Source organism: Electrophorus electricus, chromosome 13 (assembly GCF_013358815.1).
Source record: "Electrophorus electricus isolate fEleEle1 chromosome 13, fEleEle1.pri, whole genome shotgun sequence".
Lineage (NCBI taxonomy): Eukaryota > Metazoa > Chordata > Actinopteri > Gymnotiformes > Gymnotidae > Electrophorus > Electrophorus electricus.
Genome location: NC_049547.1, coordinates 9217674 through 9243864, shown reverse-complemented (window position 1 = coordinate 9243864; position 26191 = coordinate 9217674). Strand labels below are relative to the sequence as shown.

The 26191-nt window shown below is 41.1% G+C and overlaps 1 protein-coding gene across 2 annotated transcripts; it reads right to left on the bottom strand.

Annotated features, from left to right (window-relative positions):
* Positions 1–51: 51 nt before the first annotated feature.
* ubr1 (ubiquitin protein ligase E3 component n-recognin 1) lies at positions 52–21768 on the bottom strand. Of its 2 annotated transcripts, none has more exons than XM_027000214.2 (47): positions 21714–21768; positions 19952–20217; positions 17748–17826; positions 17192–17302; positions 13590–13717; positions 13252–13390; positions 12581–12643; positions 12342–12465; positions 11853–11960; positions 11618–11706; positions 11415–11513; positions 11014–11171; positions 10814–10913; positions 10594–10722; positions 9846–10026; positions 9649–9710; positions 9398–9508; positions 9146–9211; positions 8863–8964; positions 8682–8745; positions 8286–8410; positions 8138–8190; positions 7935–8037; positions 7810–7858; positions 7557–7711; positions 7371–7470; positions 7105–7208; positions 6941–7021; positions 6466–6647; positions 6059–6258; positions 5887–5977; positions 5581–5733; positions 5397–5494; positions 5118–5211; positions 4850–4998; positions 4706–4761; positions 4532–4628; positions 4337–4404; positions 4102–4249; positions 3869–3959; positions 3597–3733; positions 3358–3466; positions 3197–3253; positions 3027–3104; positions 2732–2902; positions 2420–2521; positions 52–2323 (listed from the first exon to the last, which is right to left on the bottom strand). In XM_027000214.2, exons 1-47 carry the CDS (start codon positions 21756–21758, stop codon positions 2182–2184), a joined length of 5217 nt encoding a protein of 1738 aa, XP_026856015.2. In that variant the 5' UTR covers positions 21759–21768; the 3' UTR covers positions 52–2181. The 2 variants fall into 2 exon arrangements, with proteins under 2 accessions (XP_026856015.2, XP_026856016.2); XM_027000215.2 differs by having other exon boundaries at positions 9398–9505.
* Between the last annotated feature and the right edge of the window lie 4423 nt (positions 21769–26191).

Here is a 26191-nt window from a genome sequence, read left to right as displayed (position 1 = left end):
CCTATGAATCGGGGACTTCTAACCCTTTGATGAATGGACTTTGACAATGTCTGAATAGCGTAATCATTTTATTCATTCGGTGACAGGGTGAGAAGACATTTAATACACTAACAGCGGAGACAGTACGGCCTAAAACATGTCTGAATGAGACCTATGTGTGAGAGTGGTAAAAGAAAAAGAAACATCACATCTGCCATGGAAAAAAAAGCTATTTGAGGCCTTACTGATTGAAAATCACACCACAATCTTATTCTTTCTGAGTGATTTTGAGAACGTCTCTTGCTTGATGTTCAGCATTTAACACATTAGAATTCTGCTCAACATTCAATGATTTATTTACCTTAGATTTTAGGGACTTTGGCTTTTAGTCTCCTATCTGAAAAGGCAGACACAGACCTAAGACATCATATGTGCTATTTCAACATGTTTACTGGAAGAAAACAGAAAACCAGAATTGTGTACCATCTTCAAAAGTGTGCCTTTATCACTAGTGAAGCTGGAGAAGAATAACTAACCGTCTCAGAAACCTTTTCAATATCAAAGCAACTGCACAGAAAATTTAATATACTGCCATTACCACAATAATCATTGTAATCATCATTTTTACTATTATTGATGTTATAAATGCTGATTAATGTCAACAAAGACTGAAGCACTTTTTTGTTTGGGTAGAAGTTTCACAAAAGTTTGAAATGTTAGATGATGAAAGTTGCAAATTATTTTGAACCATAGTTTCCATATTGCAACAAATAGCAATGATTAGTAGACATATACTGCATGTCTCATATGAAGAGACTCCCTTTAATGTGTCAATTACATATAATTAGATTCAACATTTTTAAAAGGATGAAAGTAGTGAGCTATGATCAGAATTATGGATAAAAAATCTGGAAAAGGTAAAAATTAGACATGCTACAATTAAGGAACATCCTGACACTCATGTGCACCAAATGTAACATTGAAGACAAAAGTAAAATAAACCCCACAAACAAACAAAAAAAATACTGGAAAATGAACAGTAATGATCTCATTGAGTGTAAACCTTTAACTTTAACTAAACCTTTAACCTTCATTAACTTAACTCCATTTCAAAGTATGTAAATACTCCAAAGATGTTCTTATAAGAAACTACTATATAAAATGGCTCACCAGTAAAGGCATGAAATATTTTAAATTAGTGTATTTTAGTCAGCCAAGATGACTTCCAGACGACTTCCTGTCAGAGGACTGCTAGCAAGCCACTGCAAAGTGTAACTATTCACATCTTCAGCTTGAAAACAACTGAAGCATCTGATATGAAACAGAACAATGAACAGATATGATAGTAACATCACTGAAGTAAAAACACATTTCACTGTCACTCAAATATGGTTCATGATTAAATTCACACATCAATGTTTTCTGTAAGCTCTGTTTTGTGATCTAATGATTATCAACTTTGAACTGCTTGTGTTGTAGTGGTACCATGATGTTTGACTTGTATTCATATCATAAAATAATCAACCATTATTGTTTTATATACATGTTTCTGTATTATATCACATTTGAAAAAGAGCATAAACCCTGCCAGAAGTATACAATTTAACTGGCAAAACAATTTGCCAATTTGGAAATAATGAACATACTTTTAAGGGACTTTTGCATAATATATTATGTTGGTATAATATATTCAGCGTTGTAAAGATTTTCACACAGTAAGGACAATTAGAGGTGAGAGGTCCATGGCCGAGGAGGGCTAGAGAGGAAGCTTTTTACACAAGTGCATAAGAATAGGCAGCTTGTCAGCAGAACATGCTCACACAGGTAAACAATGCAACCCTATTTCGCAGTCTGATTCTCAACATTTATAAAACAACGCAGAAAACAATAGTTCACTTCACCATGGAAAAACATCAAGCTGAGCAAATAGAACCTAAAGCTGCATGTGTGGACATGTCTCAGAGAGGCCAGTCCTCAAAGGCAAAAGGACCAGAAAAAGAGGCAAAAGAACATCCTGACCTTGAGCTTTCCCTGCCACCCCCCTCCCCAGACCGGCTACTCTTTAGATAAATGCTGAAAGAGCAAATGTCAGCTGGTAAAACAGCACTTGCGAGAGGCTGGGCAGAGTGGGATACTCCCTCCCCACGGGCCTCTGGCTCTTTGCTCTTCCTTTCTGTAGTCTGGCTCCGTCCACCCCTGAACTCATAACATCTGCCATTCGAAGGCAAACATGATGTTGAGCACCTCCAGGCTGCGTGCGATCTCCTCCAGGATACAGTGCTGCAGCCACAGCTGGTGCAGCTTCCTGTAGCGCTCAGGACACAGGTGCAGAGGGTTCCCACGCCTGTCTCAGCACGACACAGATCAAGAACATCACTCATTTATTTATAAAGCCCATTTGTTCCGTTTAGTTATCTTCGTTATATCCGATTCACTGTACCCTAGCTGAGGATCCGTTTCTCCATAGTCGTCAAGGTAAGGGGCTGGATATGTGCTTCCTCGCGTCCTACTGGCCATCAGAACAATCTCGCACTCTCTTATCCTGTTTGTAAAACATGACCAAGTAATGTTCAGTAACACAACCAGCTGAAAGTGCTAATGGAAATTTTAAAACCAAAGCCATTGATTTCTCAAAAGTGTTACGGTCCTACACACCCTCTTGCACTGACCTGCACTAGAGAGAAAGTGATCTGCTTTACTTTTAACACATACTTTGGCCAGCACAGTGCTGGGCGCTGCGGTGGCGGCTCACCTGAGGAACATGCCCACCCCAGCACCACAGGTAGCAGCATGGGCTGTGCAGGCACCGACCTCCTCACCCTCCAGCTGCTCCTGGCAACAGGGGCTCTGCGAACAGAGCATCGCACCGCAGAACAGACACAGCGTTGGGTGCTTCCGCTCCTCGTCCGACGAGTTGGGACACCTGCGAAGGACCCGGAGACGCAAACCGACTTTCATCTATTACGACGATATCATGCTTTGCCCTTTATTTAAACGAGGAGGATTTGTGTTTCTCTATAATGCAAAGCAGAGCGATTCGCTCTTACTTGAAATGACTGGCTTGGTTAAGCAGCACACTATAGTCCTCGGGAAGATCTATCAGGCTGTTTCTCTTACGTGGATACCTGTGGTAGTTTGAGTTAGAAAGTTAAGCAACGTTGCCTCATGTGATGGAATAAGCATGCTGTCAGAGAGGTGGGAAAGAGGAGGAGCCCACCTGATCATGGGCGTTTCTGCCTTCAGAGCTTTTAATATGGCTGCGTTTCCACACCACCTGAGTTACAGACACAGAACATTAAAAAGCAAAAGGATACACTGCAGAACTTGGAAAAGACAAATTTAGGTAGAAAATACAATAATTCGACTAAAGCTCCGAACCTCTGTAAAAGGGGAGTGACAATGTCTCGGTGATCCTGGAAGAGCTGGAACAGGTTGGAGGGCAACGCCAGATAACTACAGAGCAGAGTCAGCTGATCCTCACTGGACACTACACACAAACAAAGGAGGAACACAGCTGGGTGTCTCCGACCCTTGACATCACGGGGTAATTAAAGTCTTCTAAACAACTCTGTTTTAGCCAACGTTCCTGAAATGGGTACATGTGTTCAGCATCTCACCTGCAGTGCTGAAGAGCTCCTCTGGAGGTTGCACTCCAGAAAGGCAATTAAAGAGGATTGCAGCACAGCGAAGAAAAGGCAGAACACTATTCCTCACTCGGTCTGCAATCATAGAGCCTGATACACCTGTCTTTAGTCTGAGGGAGGTAGGGAGGGAGAGAGAGAGAGAGAAAAACAACATTACCCAAGAAATTGTATAAGAGGTAATAACAGATTACAGTCCACGGTGCCCATAGAGGAGTGTATGATGTGTCAGGAACACACACACTCACCCGTCTGTGTGCTGGGATATTGTGCAGTACAAGGCTGCAGCAGATACAGCCTCTTCCCTTTCCTCTGCCCCTCCAGCTACAGCACTGGTGTCTGATTTCACACACACACACACACACACACACACACACACACACACACACACACACACACACAATGTGACCACAACACACATTTACTTGCATTATAGCTGATTGTAGCAATCAGCACGTCAGATCTGACAAGCAAAGTGTACCTTGTGAGGACAGGATGACCTGCACTACATGGGCCATTGTGACCAGGTGCATGAGGTGCAGGTGGTTGTATGCTGTACTGATGGCTGAGGGCTGCAGATCAACATTCTCCTCTTGGTACATAGCAGGTATAGACAGAACAAGCCCCACCTGGGAGACAACCACAAAGGGACTTTACTACACTCAACACACAACTCTCAAACTTATATACCCAACATGCTAACAACTCATTCTTACCAAGAGATGAAATAAGTCTATTTCTAATATTGAGGGGCTGTTTTCAATTTGAGAGACAGGTAGCAAGACTAGAGGGTGAGACAGAGGGAGGGAAAGAGAAACAGTGCAAAATATTTAGTATTGTGAAATCAAAGCCCATTCAGCAAAAGTTAAACTTTTCCCTGTCACATACCTGCACTCAAAATGCAGCCTTACCTGCCAGCATGTGTGAAAAATGATTGTGTATGAGAGTTGCTGAGCACTTCAATCGCTGAACAGCTGAGAACTGCACCAGTGCTTTCAAACCAGCCAGCTGAAACATGATCACAGTTACTGCAATCACTCCAAATAAAAGCAGAATGACTAAACCGCATGTGTTCAGGAACAGACCTGTCTGTTTTGCAGAGAGCCAAACAGTGCTTTCCCCTCTTCCTGTAACATGTTCTCTACAGGGAGGAGCATAGCCAGATTACACACACTACCAGGCCAGGGCAAGGCTATGTGCTGAGGGAGTGAATGGGGAAAGGCTCTCACCCATAGCCTGGATGGTGTAGGCACATGTGTTCCAAGTCATGACAGGCACGTAAGGGCAGAGTTCATTGGGGGCAGTCTGCAGTCCCACCCTGTGCACCGTAGTGGCACACACTATCAGCATCTCCACTATGCTGCTCGAGTATTTGGGCCTGAGCCAAACACAGCAGAGGTTAGATTCACTTTCTAGTTTGTCCTCTTCCTGTTCCATCTGGCATAACAAACTTTACAATACATATTTATAGTCTGTTTATTTGAGAGAAGTACTTACGGTGGCTGGACTCCAAAGCTGAGGATTGACCTGAAGTCTGTCTGCCTGTCCTCCAAGAACCCACACTCAGCTTTTCCAATCTCAGCACTACTGTCTGAATACACACACACACACACACACACACACACACACACACACACACACACACACACACACACACACACACACACACACACACACACACACACACACACACAAACACACTTAATTACTTACTTAAGCACTAGATGCCAGAAATGGCCTTTAAAATGGTGTGTGCCCAATGGGGAGGAATCTCACCAGCTTCATGAGCAGCTCTGAGCCCTCTGATGCGAGCCAGTACTATCTGTATCCAACGGGGAAGAGTGAGAAGCTGACCAACCAGCTCAGCACTCTCACTGGGGAGAGAAGAAACAGAGAGAGAAAGAAACTCAGAACAGCTTCATAATAACACGCTGAACTGCTGAATGTGGTGGACTCATACTAGTTGAGCTGGCAGGGCTCCACGGGCATCAGAGGCACCACTGTGTTGCAGAGAGACTTGCAGAGTGGACACATGTACTCTCCATTCTCCAGGTCTATGATCAACTCTGCGTGCAGCCGGTTTCGAGTAGTGTTCTGCACAGCCTCAAAATACCTGCAAACACATAATACAGGACCTCCTGAATTCTGCTCACAGCCTATTAAACACTGAAAATTAGGAAGAGTTTTTTGGTTTAATTTGTTTGACAGCCACATTTGTTATTTTATCGAATTGAAAATGTGATGTGGTACATGACGTGAAACTCACTTCTGCCAGCATATGGCATGCATGACGTGCCCACAACTCCCGGTGTGTGTGCCTACAGCCAGGTCAGCAGGCATGAACAGGGGGTAGCTTCCTGTCCAACAACACAAACTTCAGCAGTTAATTTATTTCAGCAAATAACCCCAACTGGGAGTGTGTTAGTAGCATAGCTAACCATTGGAGGAGAGACTCTTTCCTCTGCTCTGGGTGAGTAATGTGGACCTCTGCACACAGGCGGTGAGGACCATGGCAGGAGCCAGAGCCTGCACCTCCTGCTCCTCCTGGCAGAGGATGCAGGTGAGAGTCTCCCAGTCTGAGGAACCCACACCTTGCTGAGGACCTAGTGCCACACGCCTCTCTCCTACGTCCATTAATCTGCGCAAACACACAGAAATAGTGTTATTGCTAATTGGCGGTCCTTCATTTTGTCCTACAACACATAGGGACACTATTCTAGATGTCCAAGCACAGAAAGTACTGAGTGTCACTCTTGGTTCTGAATGAGAAGAGAATGTTTGCACTTAAGCTCTTTAGCAGGAAGAAGGAGGGGCTGCTGGAGCTCTGGAGCAGGCTTCTTCTCACCTCTCCCAGCATGCCGCTGGCTCCCCCTGGCTGCCGCTCTCAGGTACGTTGTCATAGAGCATCTTATGAGTCTCGATAAAGTTCTTCTGCATGGCAGACATCTGAGCCATGACCTTCTGCCTGTGCAGCTTGGCAGCCTCTGCCTTCCTCTTACGCTCTGCTTTCTCTTTGTCCTGAACGCTCTGCAATACAGACATTCATAACAATACAGCAACAGCATAGACAATGGGGCCGTTCACACTAATACACCAACACACCGCTGCACAACAGCATAAACGATGGGGACGTTCACCCCAGTACACCAACACTTGGTTGTACAACTAGATAGACAACAGGGACGTTCACACCAATACTGCGCTCAAAAAAATGAGAGATGTTTACACTTGTACATCAACACATCACTGCACAACCACACAGATGATAGGGATGTTTACACCAACACAACATGGTGAGAATGCTATGAGGGTTTCATCACCTCCTCAGGTTTCATCTGATCCAAAGTGCATGAAGCAGAAGGGCTGGATTTCTCACGACGGCACTTCACTGTCTCAAACAACTAAAAGGTTGTGGAAGAAATAAATAATCACTTATATGCACTGTCTAGGTGACAACGAAACCAGTAAGTCAGCAAGCACTAACCTGTAGTGTCCAATTAATCATATCCTTCTGAGCTTCAAGGGAAGGAAGCGCCTTCAGTTTAGAAATGAAATGGAACAACGACTTGCTGTGAGCCGTGCCAATTTCTAGAGGGAAACGTAGGATTAAGGATGGGAGTACACTGTGTGTGGAGTGTGTTATTAACCCACGGGATGATGAGCGAGAGTATACTGTGTGTAACAAGTTATTAACTTCTGTCCCCACTTTCCCACATTATTAAAAATGAGATAAAGTCAAAAGTGATGCACTTCGAGCCTTGAGACTGAAGTCAAAGATCACGTCCTCAACGCTGTCGGCCTCCAGCTGAGTTTTCTCCTCCAGTAATGCCTGGCCTACAAGATGCAACGCCTGAGACAACACACACAGGATTATGAAAGATTCATAAATGACAGACTTGTGATTGTGAGTCTGGACATGAGTGAGAGTGGGCATACCCTCTGCACCATAGCTTCACTCCACAGAGCAGACCGCTCCTCCACCACTCTCTGCATCACTGTCCTCAGCACGTGGAGGAAGATGTCACAGCACAGCAGGTTAACAATGCTGGAGAAGGCGGGGCAGAAGCCAGGTGGCAGGGGGGGCCTGAGAGCTGCACATCACAGAGCAGTAAACACACAAGTTCCAACAGTACTGAAGCTACCCCCACGGTCGAAAGCAGCGAGGCGTGCTCGAGAAAAGGCCACTTGCCTTTATCGCTGCCTTCCTGGGCCCTTCTCTTCTTCTGTGCATCTTCTGCCTGGAGTTCAAAGCCCAGTTACACAGCAGGAAACAACAATAAATGGAATAGAAACACAGATGTAAACGCACTATACCTTGCTATGTTGGGATTTGGTGTAATGGTAAAAGAAGGGATTAAATTCCTCAAGACATTCCTTCTTTACTTCGTATAAACCATGACCAGAAACTCCTGGTTTCCTACACAAAGTTGCAAAAGAAACCGATATGAAAATAAAAGTAATTAAACAAATACCTTTCTTTTTACAAGCAGATATTTAATCATTTTTGACTGACTCACTTGAATGTTGCAACTTTAGAAATAACAGTTTCAAGCCCAGTTTCATGACTTTCCTACAATAAGAAACACAAACAACAGCATCTGCTGCAGTTATTTTTCCAATTATAATATCTTACAAGAAATATTTAAGGGTGCTACAATGTCTTACATCTTCAGGTAGGCTTTTGACCAAGCTGCTGTGAGCCATGGGTTCTATACACAGCAGATGAATCACTTCCCTCATTATCACATCCTCTTTAGTGACATCGCTGATTCCAGGAACATACCGCTCACCTGAATTAACACAACATAGAAAACCATTAAGTTTTAGATACTAAAGAAGCCACAAAATCAACAGACAACAGGTTGAGGAACACAGCCAGGAGTGCACTTAGACAGGCTGTATGCTACGGTGTCATTTCATTTGCGGACATCAAAGCTGAACGCTTACTGCACTATACATTCTGAAGCAACTGGCCATAATCCAGATTACTGCACATCAGCACAGTCATGCCATGCCATCGCTTAACTAAATCACACACACAATGGTGCTCAGAGGACTTGCCTGTGATGATGATAAACAGGTACAGCATTTCTTCTGTCAATCTGTTCCACTGTTTCAGGAGGTCCTGACAGGGCAGGTGCATCAGATTAAATCAGTACTGACTGTGAATTCCAAAATTCACTAACCTTCTGAAATTAAAACTAATGCAAATGGAAAAATCATTTTAAATGTCTATACATACCTGATCTTTAGTTGAACCATTTCCATTAAAAACCTCGAAGAGCTCAAATCTCATTAGAATTAGCATGATGAAGTGGTTTGGGTCCATTTTGGAAGCAGCAATCTGCGGTAGGAAAGGGTGGCACTTTCAATCTTGTCTATACATATATATGCATGCATGCATGCGCGCTTTACCTATATATACACACATATATTCAATACTTTAAATATACATGTTCAGTATTCTACATATACATGTTCACCGCTTCAGTGATCATACTAGGCATTCCGAATGAGACACGTACCTGAAGCATGATGATGTCCTTATCGAACATTTCATCTCTGCATTTAACATCCTGATAGTAGTATACCTAATACCAAAAAACAAAAAACACAAACGTCAGAATTTAATCTCACTGTTCCTGTGCCAGTGTGCACATAGTGCAGTCATGTTCCATTTCTCACAATATACATTTAGAACCTAAGTAACTAAAACACAGTTAAGATGAGAGGTCATAGCTCAGAATACACACAATGGATTTGTGACCTCCACTAACCTGACTGACAAGGGAGAGGCCATTTCTGCGCCACATCTCTGCAGACACCTGTGCAGCCAGAACCACACAGCGCAGAGGCTGTTCCACCAGTGCAGGGAGGTCCAGCTGCTGCTGAAATGTACATGCACAGACACTTCAAATACAATAACTATGCACGGTCATACCACAATTCAGAGGGCCTAATTGGCAAGGCACTAAAGACAAATCGGTCAATGCAGAACAAATGCAGAAGTCTTACAATCATAACTTACTGGATCCACAAAGTCAGGGAGATATTTGATGGCCCCTGTCCGACACAAGAGCAAATACAGGCCTGCAGCCAGAGAGAAAATGTGCTTTAACTGACAGTTTTCAACAAATGATACATTCACCCTGAAAGCACTTTCCACAGTCTTACAATATTTCAAACACATCTTTGTTTTATTTCGTTTGTTTTTGTAAAGCTCACCAGCCAGCAGTCTGGAGATGGGCAGGTGGATGGAAACAGGCTCCTGCGAGACCCTGTAGGGCCGTATGTGGAGGATGTGTTTGCGCATGTAGCTGTCGGTTGGCTCACTGTGGAAGGGCTGGTTGGTGCATTGTAGCAAGACCTGGTGACACTGCCTAAAGGCCTGCAGCAGGACTCTCTCCTGTAACACACACACACACACACACACACACTTTGTTACTCCCTCGTAACCGTGGTCTATGTTTGAACGTGAGAGTGAGAATCACATCACCCCAACTTTATTTTGCATACATAAGGGTGATCCCGTCGAATAACTCAGGGGGATCGTTACAGTGTAAGAGACACATGCGATTACTCCACTCATTACCCAGGACTCTCTCCATAAACCAAACTTGAAACTTGAACTTGAATTAAGACACACATGCTGTTACATACTCCACTACCATTCTGTAACCATAACAGTCTCCTGTTAGAAAAACATGCTCGTTTCACCTAACATTCATTACCCAGGGAGCAAACACACTGGGTCCGAAAAGTGAAAATGGACCATAGGTCGTGTCACTGTGATATTTGAATAAGCCTGAGGCAACTATAAATGCCAAATAAAGAGAGGTCAACTGTGACAAGTAAATCTAAGAATAGTCTCATGAGACTCTCTACGACTCTCTCTAAGGGAATTTGACATGGTATGTTATAAAGCCTAAAGTGTTCATTTGCATAGTGCTTGTGCATTATTTCCGTGACTCACGTCAGAGGCACACCAGTCCTGAAACATAGAAAGAATGTGGCGTAGCTGCATCTGGATGGAGAAGCCTGCCTCCCATTCTGGCTCCACCTCGATATGCTGGCCAAACTGCCTCTTCATCTCCTCCATTCCCTAACACAAGGAAAAGAGCCACTCACATTTACAGCAAAGATAGAGTCTTACAACGGATAATCTCATGCCTATTCCGGGGCAAGTGTAGTACCTGCATGCATCTAAGCATCTCCAGAAAGTCACTGAAACCTTCCAGAAACTTCTGCCTCAGCTGTTCAGTCCATACTGTGGGTTTACTGATCAGAATGTACCTGTGAACAAAATCAAATACATGACTGTCTCAAAAAAGGTGTACATGTTCCCTATTACAGGGTTTCACATCATTCACTGTGTTTAGAACCAAACTCTGACCTGAGGTCATGGAAGATCACTTGAATTCGGAAGAACTTGTCAGAATTGTAGCCCTGAAAATGGAAGCGCTGGCTGTTGTCGAGATGTTCTCTCAGCACCTCCATGACGGTGTCTAAAATCACCTTTATCACACTGCCTTCCTCAATCAACTGTCTCGCCTTAAGAGTCAAACAGAGAAATCAAAAGGTCAATATTAGGGGGAAATTTATTTTTGTCAGATTACTTAAGCCTTAATGCAACACTTTTGAAAAATACATGTAAAAAAATAACAACATGTTCATCAACTTATAACGCGGTTTATCTTGTTGTAAACATGCATAATTGCTAGAATGAAAAGTTTTGTATGAGTGCGTGTCCCTGTTCTGACTGTTATGTGGATATAATGTGTTTGTTATTATTACCAGAGTGGGAACAGTGAAGATCTGCACAGATAAGGCTGTGATTGAGATGTTCCGCTCATGGTCATCACTTATGAAATCCTCCTGCAACTGTTTATAGTTCTAGAGGAAGAAACATATGATGGTGTTTGGCTACATACAGGCTGTCTATGGGTAGATGGTGCATACAGTTTTCTTCCGAAAAATATATAAGCACTAAAACCCACCTCTGTAAATAACATGGCAAATTGTCTCTTATATTCCGTTTCCATCAGTAGACTGCAGAAAATCAGTTCATGGATAACTTTACGGGCTCCTAATGAAGGCAATGCAGATGGAGGTTAAGACCCAATAGTATAGGCATATTATCCAACTGAGGTCTCGAGACATAACAACTAACAGGCAACATCATAATGATGACAGACAAAGTCATGACAGGTGAAGTGCAGATTTAGCACTGACCTTTATATAATCTGGCATCGTGTAGCATTAGACGGCTAATCAAACAGGGTTTTTCACCATCAGCACTGGGCTTCAGAGCCACCTGGCAAAACACCTGCCTGAAGCCCACTGGTGGGAGGGAGACAATGTTGTATGCTAGTCTGATAGAGCACTTTAAAGATGAAGGTACACATACTGTACAACTCAAAATCTTAAGCATTATTTATTATCATAGGCATTATTTTTCAGTTATTGTAGTTTAAATTACATTTGTAATTTTAGAAATTGTCATTTCTTATTTGAAGAGAGTGAAGTTATTGGAGGAGTGGATTTGGGAAGGAGCTTTAGAAACAAGTGACAAGGTCTGTCCTTCATCCTAAATTTATTCAATATTAACCTCAATAGCAATACTAACCTCATGCACTTCTAAATAATCTCAGTCTGTTCACATTTCATATCTTAATTTATATCATATTATCATCATCAACAACAACAAAGAATGTAGTGTACCTGAGTAACCAATGATCTGCTGAAACCATGTGCCCAATCTGAGAGCAAAGGTCTGATGGGCCATCACAGCAGCGTGCAAGATCTCCACTCGCAAGGGCTGCTGGGTAATGTGCTCAGAGTTTGTCTTTGGGGGGGTACAGAAAGAGGTGAGCATTAGAGCAGGCACTGTAGCTGTCTGACCACCTATTGCAGGAGGTGGGAGTGCAGCGAGAAAGAACAGAGATAAAGCCACTCATTACCCTGATGAGAGCTTTAGCTTGCTGACAGCACCTCAGGGTTCCTGTCTTTACAGCTCTGCGACCCTGAATAAAAGACAAAACACATGAGCACCCTTAAAAGAAACAAATGTAAGCTTGGACATAGATTAAAAGGTTTGTGTTTAGGATTCCAGAGAGTAACTGCAATCTAGTTTAAAAGACCTTTAGCTCACCTGGTACCGCTAGGTGTTTACAAGGGAGTACACATGATGTCTACTGATAAATGTATACAAGTTACTTTGAAAACAAACATGTGCCAAACACTGAAAAAGTATTACACAAGGTTTCCAGATAAAACCTTGTTTTGAACAGCGGTCCTGCACTGGCTATAGAACTTTGCTTGCACAACAGATGAAATAACTCTGTATAGTTTCTCTGCAAACCTTGTGTACTACACTGCAATTATATTTCGTGCTTCTGATGCTGAGTCTTGTCTAGACAGTGCCTGAGCGGTATAATGCATTTTCCATCTCCACAGAATTGATCCACCAGTGTCCAGTGATATATCCAAAGTCTTTGATATTATTTTTCAGCCTGTTCCTATCTTGTAAGAGTCTATCTATAATTTCCTTAGAATGCTCTTGAAATTGAATCTCATTGTCAGAAAAACCAGTGTATGCTCATTCAGAAATTACAGTGCTAGCAGAATTCACCTCTTTATCAATGAGGGCTGTGTGTGTTTGAGCTTCACTGTGGTCACAGCTGATGGCCCTCTGAAGAGTGTAGATCACATGATCGTACGAGTGATGCTCATCATTGTAAAGCACACAGTAGTACTTGTCCTCTTTCAGTCTGAAGACAAAATTTAAATACAAACAGGCTCAAGCGTTAGATACCATACCTACCACACATCCATACAACCGGTAGCCGTGTTACCATTTACAGCAAAGATATAGTATTGCTCATGTAAGGCATCATCATAGAGAAGAGAAAAGGGCATAACTTTGACACAAGGCTTAACGTTGATGGCAGAGTGAGATGTGTGGCTGACCTAGGCTGCAACTCCTCAGAGAGCTCATTACTTTCTTCCCACACCATCAGTTCTGTGATATAACTCAGCAGCACCTGAAACAGCATGAAAGCCCGCTCCTGGAGTCCCACCTCCAACACACACTCATCCTGAAACAGACAGAATCCATAAGAGACCATCACAGAGCTGGACAAATTCTTGATATTAAGAAAGCTGGTTTATCTATAAACTAGGCTTCCCACAACCCTAATTTACTCGTTGCCAAAGACCCAAAGCATGTTCATTTGCATCAGTAAACACAAGCACAAGGGCTGCAAAACTTAGTGAAAAAATCATATAGCAATTATTGCAATAATAAATGGTATCAGGAGTCTACATGCATGGTTATTAAGGAAAATGCACAGATTACTGATCATTTAGAAATGTGAATTTCTCAACTCAAAAGTAAAAACAAACTAGCATATAAAATAGAAAAACGTAAATATTTCTACAGTACCAGTTTCAAAATAATGAAATCAATAACCAACAAAATATATATTTTTTCAAAATATAGGCATGTCTGCAAACTAGTCAAATTGCCTTCAAACAACTAAATAAAACAAATAAGAAACTACAAATGTCCATTAACATAAGACATTTTGAATGCCCACGCAAAAACATTTTAAGCAGGGCATAACAAAAATGTGAGATTAGGTTAAACAACTTATGGTACAACCTGATGTAAAAATAAAAATGGATATGAAATAAAAGTGATGCTTTATGATGTTCACTCATAACCAAACCACTAAAACGGTTTATACATTTTTTTTTTTAACCATCAAGATGAACTTCTACATTCCATATATTTCTAAGGCTCAATCCCATTTCACACCTTGCTCCTACCACTTAGTCTTAACCCCTCTATTTTTGCTTGTTTACAAATAGGGGTAGGGTGTCTTGTTGAGATAGAGGGGAATGGAGAAGTGTCAGGGCTACATGGCCCTCCAAACAGATTTTTCAGGGGCACACTCCAAACAGCACTATGAGAAAATTTTCAGAATGCCTTAAAAATGACATTGAAATGGATGTGCAAGCAACTAAAGAAACCTACAAACTTAATTTTCATTAATAGGGGTATAAATATATTGTATTATCATGCCTTTCTTTAAGCACAAAAAAATTTGCTAGTAGTTAGTAGGTAGCTTGCTAACATTACATCACTATTGCTGATTTGTGCAAGAAACTCCCACATTTTGATGTTGCTTTTCACATCCCCACCCCATTTGAAAACAAGGGGTAGAAGTAAAAATTGGATTGGGCCTAAAAGGTTCCAGGTATCACTTCAAATGTTCTCTATCAAAAAATAAATAAATAATCCACAGCATGTCCACCTTGTCTGGATTCAGACAAGAGAAATGGGCTGATACTTTACCACCAGTGTTAAAAACTCTCTCTCTGATGCACAGCTTGATGTTTGTATGCACTGATATTTCTGCCCTAGTGCGCACAGACAAGGGAAATTTATTTTGTGGCACATCCATCAATACATGTATTCAATACATGTATTGTAATAAATGCATTACAATACATTCCATAGATGTATTGTGTTCAGAACCTTGGATCTAGGAATGTTGTCATGTTCAGCAGGTCCTGCAAATCTTGATATTTACTGTTGGGGTACTTCCAAATTTTTGCTTTCAATGATTTGGTATGGTTAGTGCCCTCTTCTTCAGCCAGTATTTCAGGAAAGATATGCTCACAGAAGATTCAACCAACAAGGAATCTGTGAAGTCCTGGAACTAGCAGAGGGCCTTATTCACAGGTTGCAGGTTCTCCATAAAAGTAGGTCTAGAAGGGTGAGCTCGCTCTCCCTCTCTCAAAACCATTTTTTCTTCCAGATGTGGGAGAGGTGGCCCACAACCTTTCATCTTATTACAGTAGCCCTGTTAATGCATTGAACATCATCTTCGAGAGAATTTTCTGTGAATGAGGTTGAGCTCAGGGATAGCAACTTGGAATAATTAGTTCTCCGAGGATGGTACCGCCTGTCCAGGGTGTGGATAATTTTCTGAAATGCCTTTTTGCTAACGGTGTACATGGGGGCTATGTTTCTTGCAAAGTTATTTCCATGTTTCTCCACATTATGGAGTCAGTGATCTCTGTGAATGTTGCGCAGAGATCAACAAGTCATCAAAAATATATGTATAATTGTTTTGTTTGGATTAGAGGTCAGCTTTCAGTTGTCTGTTCACTAGTCTGTGCTTTCTCTATTACACATTCATCATAATTATCTGCCAAGAACAATAAACACTAATTAAAAAGGGTCATACTGGAACTGCTTTTCCAATTTCATTTTCTCAGTGTTCTCTGTCAGGGCGGTGGCAGTTTAGTGGTTGGGGGTGCTTGACTTGTGATTGGGAGGTTGATGGTTCAAGCCCCACTGATGCCAGGTTACCACTGTTGATCCCCTGAACAAGGGGGTAGTTGCTCTCAGTTGCTCCTGTCTGGCAGTATCCTAGCCTACACCTGTTGATGGTGTGGTAGTGTGTACCTCTGTTCTACTGTGTATGATGATGAGTGTTCTGTGTTCCTTTATCATTCCTTTGAGTAGATCCAGATTACCTCTCACAGAGCATATCAGCCAGTACAATTATGAACCATTGCCGAATTCTAAAAGCTCTAGAAAAGCTCTAGGCTTCATGGATGGGACATTACACAACTCTGAATAATGACATTCTGTAGTAACTGGGGGAAATCCTACCATCCACACCAATACAAGCTAACATACACCAATTTATCTAAACACACACTGGATATTACATGAAGCCTCCCAATGCATAAAACATCAGAAGACCTGTGTCAGACCAATGAGGTGCAGGAGACGTCAGGATCCTTTCACCAGCACCACATCTTAGAGCTTAAACTGATTAGACACTGCGTAAAGTCATTTGTGAACAGCCAAACAAACTGCTGATTGGTTCAGATTGAGGCCCTAATGGTTTATAATACGTCTGGTATAGTCTTAGCATGATGACAATGGCCAAGCCATAACATCAGGCCCAGCAGACATCTGCTCTGTTCCAAGATGTGATGCGGGCTGAGCATGCAGCTTGAGATCTACAAAGTGATCTAATTACACATACTGGCCTGAGTGGCATGCACACTGAGAGAAACCATCTGTCCAGAGTAGAACATGATGCCTGAATATAACTGTAATCCAAAATGCATGCTCCAAGCTTAAAAATGTTTTTCAATAATGCAAGTCCATCAGATCACAAAGCTCTTCCATTTAAATGCCTCCCTCTGCTCCTAAAAGTGTCACTGTACAGCTGAAAACCCCCAGAGAGGAGGCCTCAGTTACAGCTGCATATTTTATGCATCACTTTCCCACATCAGCCTACTGGTTTCCCAGGCCAGCAGAGGACTGTGTCTCCTTCAGTCTGTCTCTGTGTGTGCGTGTGTGTGTGTGTGTGTGTGTGTGTGTGTGTGTGTGCGCACGCGCGTGCATGTCCATCCTGCAGCGTTCTGCGGTCTTCTCCTGACTTTAGGGCAGGAAGTAAATTCAACCAACATAACAAAAGGGAAGCCTGCCTCCTAAAATATCCCAAACCCAACCAAGGATTTTGGCAGAAACTAAGCCTCACTGTCTCCATGGCGACAGAGGTTCCTGGGTCGTGCTGGGAACACCAGGGGCCAGTCTTCCAGGCCTCCAAGTCCCCACAGTCACAGAAGCCTCCTCCTGACGAAGCATGCATCTAGGAGACCAAACGCAGAGTGATTGGTTAGCTAGTAATAAGAGATTGTTCTGTCAAGTTAAATCTGGACATGCAAAGTACATACCATCAACTACATCCATATGAAGGAGCAGTATAATAAGAGGATTTCTGATGCACAACCCCTCCAGCCCTGATTCTACATGCACAAAAATCCACTTACTCTACATGCAAACACATGCTCTTATTTACAAATTTGCCGATCAAGGCACAAGTTGGAATCCATAATTTCTTAATTACTTTGCATTTGGTTTGCACACTTGTCTAGACCTGGGAATTATGAAAACTAATAGGAAACTTTCCCCACTTGTCAGGTTTGTTTTCGGGTTTGTTACAGTAATGAGACATTACATGACAGTAATACACATGAGTAGTGTACACTGCAGTAAAACAATGTGCAGTACAGTAATGAATCAGTGTGTCTGACCTTGTAGCGGTGTCCTTTGTGTACGCTGCTCTGAAAGCAGTCCATGCAGAACACACAGGTGGGGTCTATCGCACAGTCCCTTCGCACACACATAAGGACGAATCAATTCTGACCTCATTCAGATACTCTCTTACGATCAGTCACACAAATAATACAAAAGGCAATCGGAATGATGTTCTTTATCAGCAGACTTGTCTGGCTTTTTCAGGTGTGAGGTAATATTTTTCAAAGTTAATACATACATTCAAATGGAAACAGAGGTGCAGTCAAAGTCAGACACATTTACAAAGTTGCTGTAGTAATATCTGAAAACATTTACATTTATGGCATAGGGCAGACATGACTTACACATTTGTCAAACACAAAGTCTGAGACTGAATAATTTAATCTAGCAACATTAGCTGTGTTGTTTAGAACCTAGTTAGTGACAAGTAATGAATTTCAAAATAACCAGGGGAGGAACACATCTCACAAATCCAAACTCTATTATTTGTAAAAAAAAAAAAAAAAAAAAAAAAAAGAGAGAGATGTGATCACACATTAAGCCAAACTATTAATTGCTTCTACACTGTGTGCACAATTATTAGACAAGAGAGTATTTTTGACCATATAGATTTTATGCACATTTTCCAACTCCAAGATGTATATAATTGAATGCTTATTGGATTGAAGCATATCAGGTGATGTGTATTTGTGTAATGAGGGAGGGTGTGGCCTAAGGAGATCAACACCCTATATTAAGGTGTGCATAATTATTAGGCAGCTCAAGCAAAATGGGCCAAAAAAGAGAAATTTAACCAACCCTGAAAAGTCTAAAATTGTAAAAGTCTTTCAGAGGGATGTAGTTGAGAAAAAAAAAAAGATGCAAATTAACTGGCAAAGATTTGAGAAGAATCAAACGTGAAACGTGAAGTTTCCAGATGTACAAGGTGTTCAGTACTCAGAGACATGGCCAAGGTAGGGAAGGCTGAAACCACCACTGAACAAGATAGATAACGTTAAACATCAAGACTGGGCCAAGAAATAGCTGACGACAGATCTTTCAAAGGTTTTATGGAGTGACTCTTGACAGATCAGATGGATGGACCCATGGCTCGGTCAATAACGGGCACAGAGCTTCACTTCGACTCAGACGGAAGCAAGGTGGAGGTGGGGTACTGCTATGGGCTTGAACCTTTGAAGATGGACTCAAAATCAACTCCCAAACCTATTGCCAGTTTTTAGAAGACACTTTCGTCAAGCAGTGGTACAGGAAAAAAGTCTCCATCTTTCAAGAAGACCATGAGTTTTATGCAAGACAATGCATGCATTGCATGCATCAAAGTACTCCACTGCCTGGCTGGCCAGTAAAGGCCTTAAAGATGAATGAACAATGACATGGCTCCATTCTTCACCCGACCTAAACCCTATTGAGAACTTGTGGGCCCTTCTTAAACTGGAGATTTACAGTGAAGGAAAACAGTACACTCTCTGAACAGTGACTGGGAGGCTGTGGTTGCTGCTGTACAAAAAGATGATTGTCAACAGATTTAGAAACTGACAGACCCCATGAATGGAAGGCTTATGACTGTTATTGAAAAGAAGGGTGGCTATATCGGTCACTGATTTTTTTTTTAAATGTCAAATGTTTATTTGTAAATTGAGTTGTTTGTTTATTATTCTCACATTAATAGATGAAAATAAACTGTTAAAAGAGATGGGGAAATTTCACTTTTTCCATTTAGTTGCATAATAATTATGCAACCAACAGTTGCCTTATAATTATACACATACAGATTTCCCTAAGAAAGCCAAAACCTCACTTTTACTTTCTTAAATATTCAGGGTTGATGTTTAACAACATTTTGGATTGACTAAGAGCACAACAGTTCTTCAATAATAAAATGAATAGTTAAAAATACAACTTGCCTAATAATTGTGCACATATTGTAAATAAACCACCATAAACCATATTAGAAACAGCTATGTTGCACCAATAACCACTATATGTTATATGTTTATTTTATAAGTGTACAATTACAGGCTGTAGCCAGTGGGTTGCCATTCACCTTCTATCCTGTTCATCACTGGTCATATTCTGACATGGTATGCATTTCTTTAAACAAAACTGCTATGCTTAGCTATGCTTGTATAGCTTGCAACATTGTAACACATTTTTCTGTTGTAGATCACAATGGTAAAAGTCATATCCATTCAGCTCTAACCTGCAGGAGTAGACTGTTTCGCCCTCTTTAAAAACACGCCCACACAGCTGAGAGGAAGCGCTGTAATTTCTCTGCTGCAGTTTCTCCAGAGCAGTGCACGGATCTTCCCCGAACAAGAAGCACTCGAGCGGGTGCAGGATGCGCTCCCGCACCTGCTGCTCCTGCTGTTCTGGCTGTGGCTCTGCCTCCAGGCAATAAATATGGAGCACCTGCTCTGCCACATAGTGGAGGATGGAAGCACCCCAATCTGAGGCTTCCAACCATCTCTGAAGGGAATAAACAGAGATACATTTGTACAAAATGAACTACAGAAACCTGTGCATTACATGTTTACTTATTTTCTCTCAAATGTAGGCAAAGGTAATGCATTAGTTTTTATATAACATAGTTTAAAAAAATACAAATCTCATAACTATAAAAAGTAAATTAATTTGGCACACTTGGCCAATCCCACATTCAATCTTATTGTGCATTTTTTATCCACTTATTTTCGTACATTACATAACTAGTCAATATGGAACATATAACTTTGTCCCTAAGCAACATTATCAACTAAAATACATGTTCAAAATATTTACTCTAATAGTTAAAATGAACATTACAGATTGCCAAAATACAGGTAGTGGTGTTTTGTAGTTTAGTCAGATTTCAGAGTTTACTTGCTTCCTTCCAGCACCCTAAAGAGGAAGCCTAGACATTTTCCTTGATGGTTAGTAAACATGTCTCTCAGTCCACGTTATACAAATACCCGATTACACACAAACATTACACCTCATTACACATAAATAGTCTTCGTAGGAGTAAAAGGTATTTCTATTTCTAGTGCTCTCGTTTGTGCCTTGGAACTAGTTACCCAACTATAATGCCGAAAATTTGTATCGAACGAATGAAATTAGCCCAAGAAAGCAAAGTAACAAAGCTATCTAGTAATGCAAAATTCTCATTAGTCAGGAAGTTATTTTGATTCCTCTTAAGAAAATATAGATGCAGACGTAAACATAATAAGATAATCAACAATTCAACTATACACAGCCAAAGGATGTTCGAAAGGTTAATTTGTATGGCTAACAGTCTCAAGATAGCTAACCTAGCTATGATAAGATACCTATCCTTTCATTACACCTGCAGCTTGCCATCCAATTTCTTTATTTTTAAAATCATCTTTGCAGTCTGTTATAGCGGCTAGCTCTCCATCTAGAGGTGTAGCCACATGAAACCACTTAATCTGTCAAGAAGAACGCATGAGCTATAAACATCTGGAGGCAATAACTCAAGTGTTTATTTCGTTACTGAAAACTGAATCTTTGTGGGACGATAACATGTGAGGCGAGTGTTAGCATCAGATGTTGCAACAGCGGTTGCTTCCTCGTCACCCCAGTCAGGAACCCGTACCACAGCAGACCATACTACCTTGCGTAACGATATCAAGTTTATTACTCTAACTAGGTAGCGTTAGCCATGTTCCCTAATGTTAAACTCCTAAGCAGAATTAATAAAATATATTTCCTTAGCTAGCCAGGACCGAGGTAGCCAGCGTTATCTATACCAGCAAATATTAGCTAGCATGTTAGCTATAAATCTAGCAAGCTGTTTACCCAAAAGCATAAACGGCAACAACATTGCAGACAATCTTAAATCGGACAAATATTATCAGTGGGAATTTGCACCAACAATAACATGAAACACAACACCGCGCTAATGGAAAACATTCGCACGCGAATGAAACTGATTGAACAAACTGAAATTAGCCCCAAACTATTACCGTGCATATCTGCAGCCCATTTAGTGATTTTTCACCTTCCGCCATGTTCCATATGCCGTATAATGTGACCGAGAAAACGTAACTACGCAACTGTAATTTAATCCAGTTTGCGACAGTCTGAGAGGAAAGCCGGCTACCGAGTTGCTAGGAAACTTCAGCCTTATGAAATCCTCCTTTGAACCATAACCCAAATTTCTCCCTCTTCAAGTATTATCAAAGCCTATATCTATACACACGTGGAAAGGGGTATTATATGCCACGGGATGTATTCCTAGGATAGATGTTAGACCAAACTGTTGTGAAGCACCGGATGTGTTAGAGGATGAATGTTAGAGGAAAGTTGGAGGAAAATCCCCCTGCCTATTATTCAGCAGGTAAGAATTAGGAACTCGAAATCAACCTAGTGCCTATGGGAATATTCAAATTACATCATACACTGTTGATCCAGGAGGAGCTCGTATGCAGCACAACTCTGAGATGAAGGCTTGTTCTGACAGGAACTTTAGTGCTGTCTTCACTGCTGAGAACCTCTGGGCTTTGGGTATACATGGAAGATGGCTCATAATGTTTCTTTTTCCTTCCAGTATCAACCCCAGCTGAACTGCAGTATCTTAATATAAACAGCTATTTTTTTCCCCCAACGTGACATTTCAGCTGTAAACTTTGCCAGGTCAGCGGCTAAGCAGTGAAGCAGCACTTCTCCCACTGGCGGGCTTCTACATTCACTTTCTCACTACCATCTTACCCTTACAGTCTGTGCTCCGCTGTGCCTCACTGGTGTTTAATGAAGCTCAGCCATTTCTGAGTTTGAGATGCAGGAATGAAGCAGGAAGCACCATTTACCCCATTCTAGTGCGGTTTCATTAAATAAATTATTTACAGTTCAAGGTTTTGATGGTCTTTCACTGTGTAACTAATACATTAGAGACATTTATAGAGTAAGAGGCTAAATTAGGGCCTGGATCCATATAAAAAAAGACAATCCGATGACCTGCCTTTGTGGTATGGTCATAGAAATATAGTTATTTTTAGAATAGGTTTTCACCATTGTGGTTGTTAACTTGTATCCTCTTCTGTATTTCTACTGAATATGGTATGTTGGTTATGTGTAATCTATCAGCGATCTCCATACTATTTTATTTATCGTAAGGGAAAATGGCTTCATGTCATTCGAGTTCCTCGTCACGAAAACAGAGCCATAGACTTTCAACGCTGCTCACTAGATGGCAGTGTTTCTACGACCCGCTTTTGTTGGAGGCGGGTGGGGGGGCTCTTTTCATTTCAGTGTACACGTCAAAAATTGTCTTGCGATAGGAAAACTATCACATTCCGTATCATCAGTCATCAGACCTAAACACAATTTTTCAGAGGACTATACTGAAAATCTGTATCTCAGTGCGACACGGAAAGGTCCATACCAGATAGTGTATTTACAGTCCTTCGCTCTCAGCTTTCTTAGTTATTTGAGTCTTTAGTTTTTTTATTTAATTTTAGGGTTTTTTTTTAGTTTTTTTTTTGTTTAGTTTATTTTAGTTGTGTTTCATTTGTTATACTTTCTCACACCTTCAAATAAGGACAATATACAAAATAAACATTTTTCGCAACAAACAAACAAATAAATAAAGATGCAAGTGGTGATTTGCAAGTGGGGGTCCGAGGCATTCATCAAGTTCATCTAAAGACTGTCTGGTGTGAGGCACCTTGGATGCTGAACACACACCCACACCACATGGACGTTTGTGACTTTCTGAGTTTTTAGTGATGATATCAGTGCTGCTTCAATATAGTGTGTAGCACCACATTCCAAGTAGAGCAAGTCTTGCTGTTATGGTATAGAATTTCTGTTGCATTGGATCGGATGGACTAATACTTAGTGGAGGACATCAAAACATTCTTGGGAACATATATGTGAAGTATGGTTTTAACTGAACTAAGCATTTCTTTTTTTCTGGTATGGTCAAAATATCTGCAGGTTTGGTGCAAACACTGTCACTATGCACCATTTTAAAGAAATGTTATTCCCCACAGATCCACTCTTCCTCAGATAACATAATGTACATTTGATGGCCTGTGTTATGTGATTGTATCATTGTTCTTGTACTTAAATTGCATTGTATTTATTGTATTTACTGTGTTCTGTCAAAACCTTATATTGTGCTAGTTTACCTCCACTTAGCCCAGTGTACTGTGCTGTTCTGTTGTGTGTTGCACTATGTTGCAAAAAGTTCAAGCCTAATGTTATAGTCTGACATTAAATTCCACTGATACGCTGAATCATATTGACTCAAACCAAATAGACTTAGCTAAGGGCTTCAAATTGATGTTGTGGACAAATGTAAAGTTTAGTTTTGACTTGACTAAGTGGGTGATAGTGTAGGTGAAAAGTTAAATGTGACTACATTAATCAACTCAGAGCTATATTGTATTTACTCATTCATGTCCAGATTATCATCTTGACTGTTATGCTCTTGGAGACATGCTTAGCATGCTGCTATTGACACTGGTATGTTGCTTCTGCAGCTACTGGGATGTTCCTGCGCTCAAGGTCATTAAAGCTTTTAACATTTAAACACGGGCATTCTGCATCTAATGTGACAAGCTAGTAGTTTTCTGAGTTGTTGATGTTGGTCTAAAAACCTAAGAACTGTACTTTATTGCTCTATTAGCCTGCAGTGATTATATGATAATATGACTGCAAGTAGTACATGCCGATATTTCATGTAAGGTTATTTAGCTAGCTTGCTAAAATTAGATTTCTGATATTTTGCTAGCTAAGTTGTTAAGATATTTTAGTGATGAAGAAATTGAGAGTTTCATTCCAGAACCTATCCGATGGAAATGAAGGCACCCATTTACTGATTATGGCTTGTCATGGATCAATAGCTAATATATAAAGCCGTATTTATTTGTTTTGCTCTGTTTGCTCCTGGCAGTAAGAGAGAGGGGGTTTGTACTAATAAATATAGGCAGGGTTGGGTGGAGATACTGTCCCACCTATAGTCTTTACTGCACATGCCCTGGGTCCCATTTTGATATACTCTGCAAGTGCACAAATGATAGTAGCTTCCATCTCGGTGGCTTCAGAAATTTTAAAGGGCACGTATCATCCATGCATATATACAGTCTATGTCTTAGAGAGTGTGTACCCGCATATACCATTTGAGCTTCATGTTGATCGACCAATGCTGAGCATGTCCAATGTGCACTGACAGCTGATTGGCTTATGGTGTCTGTCATTTTGTTGATATCATATCACACTTATAGGCACTGTGCCTGACTTGCATATAGAAGCTGTGTACCAAATGTTATGATAATTGAACTATTTTGACATATGGGACAGTTTCTTGTTATAGCACTCCTTGGGTGCACCAATCGTTGTTCCCATCCCAGATCCACTTGGAGTCTGTCCAAGCATTCATGAGTTGGAATCATATATGTATGAGACAGATAGTGAATGCTCCACCCCTAAAGTTAATTTGTGTGGGGTCAGTGGTAGCTCAGTGGTTAAGGTGCTCAACTAGTAATAAGAATGTTGCCAATTCAGAATGTTGGAAGTTCTTTCTCTAAGCTCACATAATACTTTACACTTTTCTTTTGTCAACTAGAAATCAAGCTCTATTCTGTCCATGTTAAGCTTGACAGGGTGCACCACTCTGGTGTGAGTGCTCATTCAAACAGTCGTTACTGATCTCACTGGGGGTTCTGGACACAGCCAGTGTTTGTTATAAAAGCAATCACTCTCCGTCTCAATATTTTGGTGCACATATCAGAGGCATGCCGCTGCACTCCACTACAGACTTTTATGTTTAGAACTGCAAAACAGTATCTCATACACAGATACTCCTGGGACACATTTACACACACACACACACACACACACACACACACACACACACACACACACACTGTATGAGCCCTCATTAGGGAGGATTTGTAGTTTACAATGTGAGTTTTTCCAAATGATGTGGGAATAAACCTGGAGACATAAAGACAGAGAGCGAGATAGAGGGGTAGCAGGAGGGAGAGGCAAAAGGAAGGAACGGGGAGGAAGCAACAGGAGGAAAGAGGAGAGAGTGAAAGAAAACAAAATTCATGAAGAGAGACATAACTAAAGGAACGAAAAAGAGAGAATGAGAATTTTGAGGTGAATTTTCTAAGATTCTCTGTATTTTGGTATGGAGTAACTAAAGAGTTAGAGTATGTGTGCACACCTGTGTGTGTGTGTGTGTGTGTATGTGTAAGAGAGAGAGAAAGAGAATGAAAAATCCAATATAACCTATATTTATACTACAGGGCAAAAATATTAAAGCAGCAAGTGATTGGACAGAGCTTTACTACACAATGGTATTATTGTCAGATATATTTGAACTATTAAGACAAAAAAAGAAGATCAAGGAAATAAAGGTACATAGCTCTCTCAACCATGTAGCTCCTGCAGGATTAACTTAACCACTCAGTGAGAAAAGGATCTTCACCAG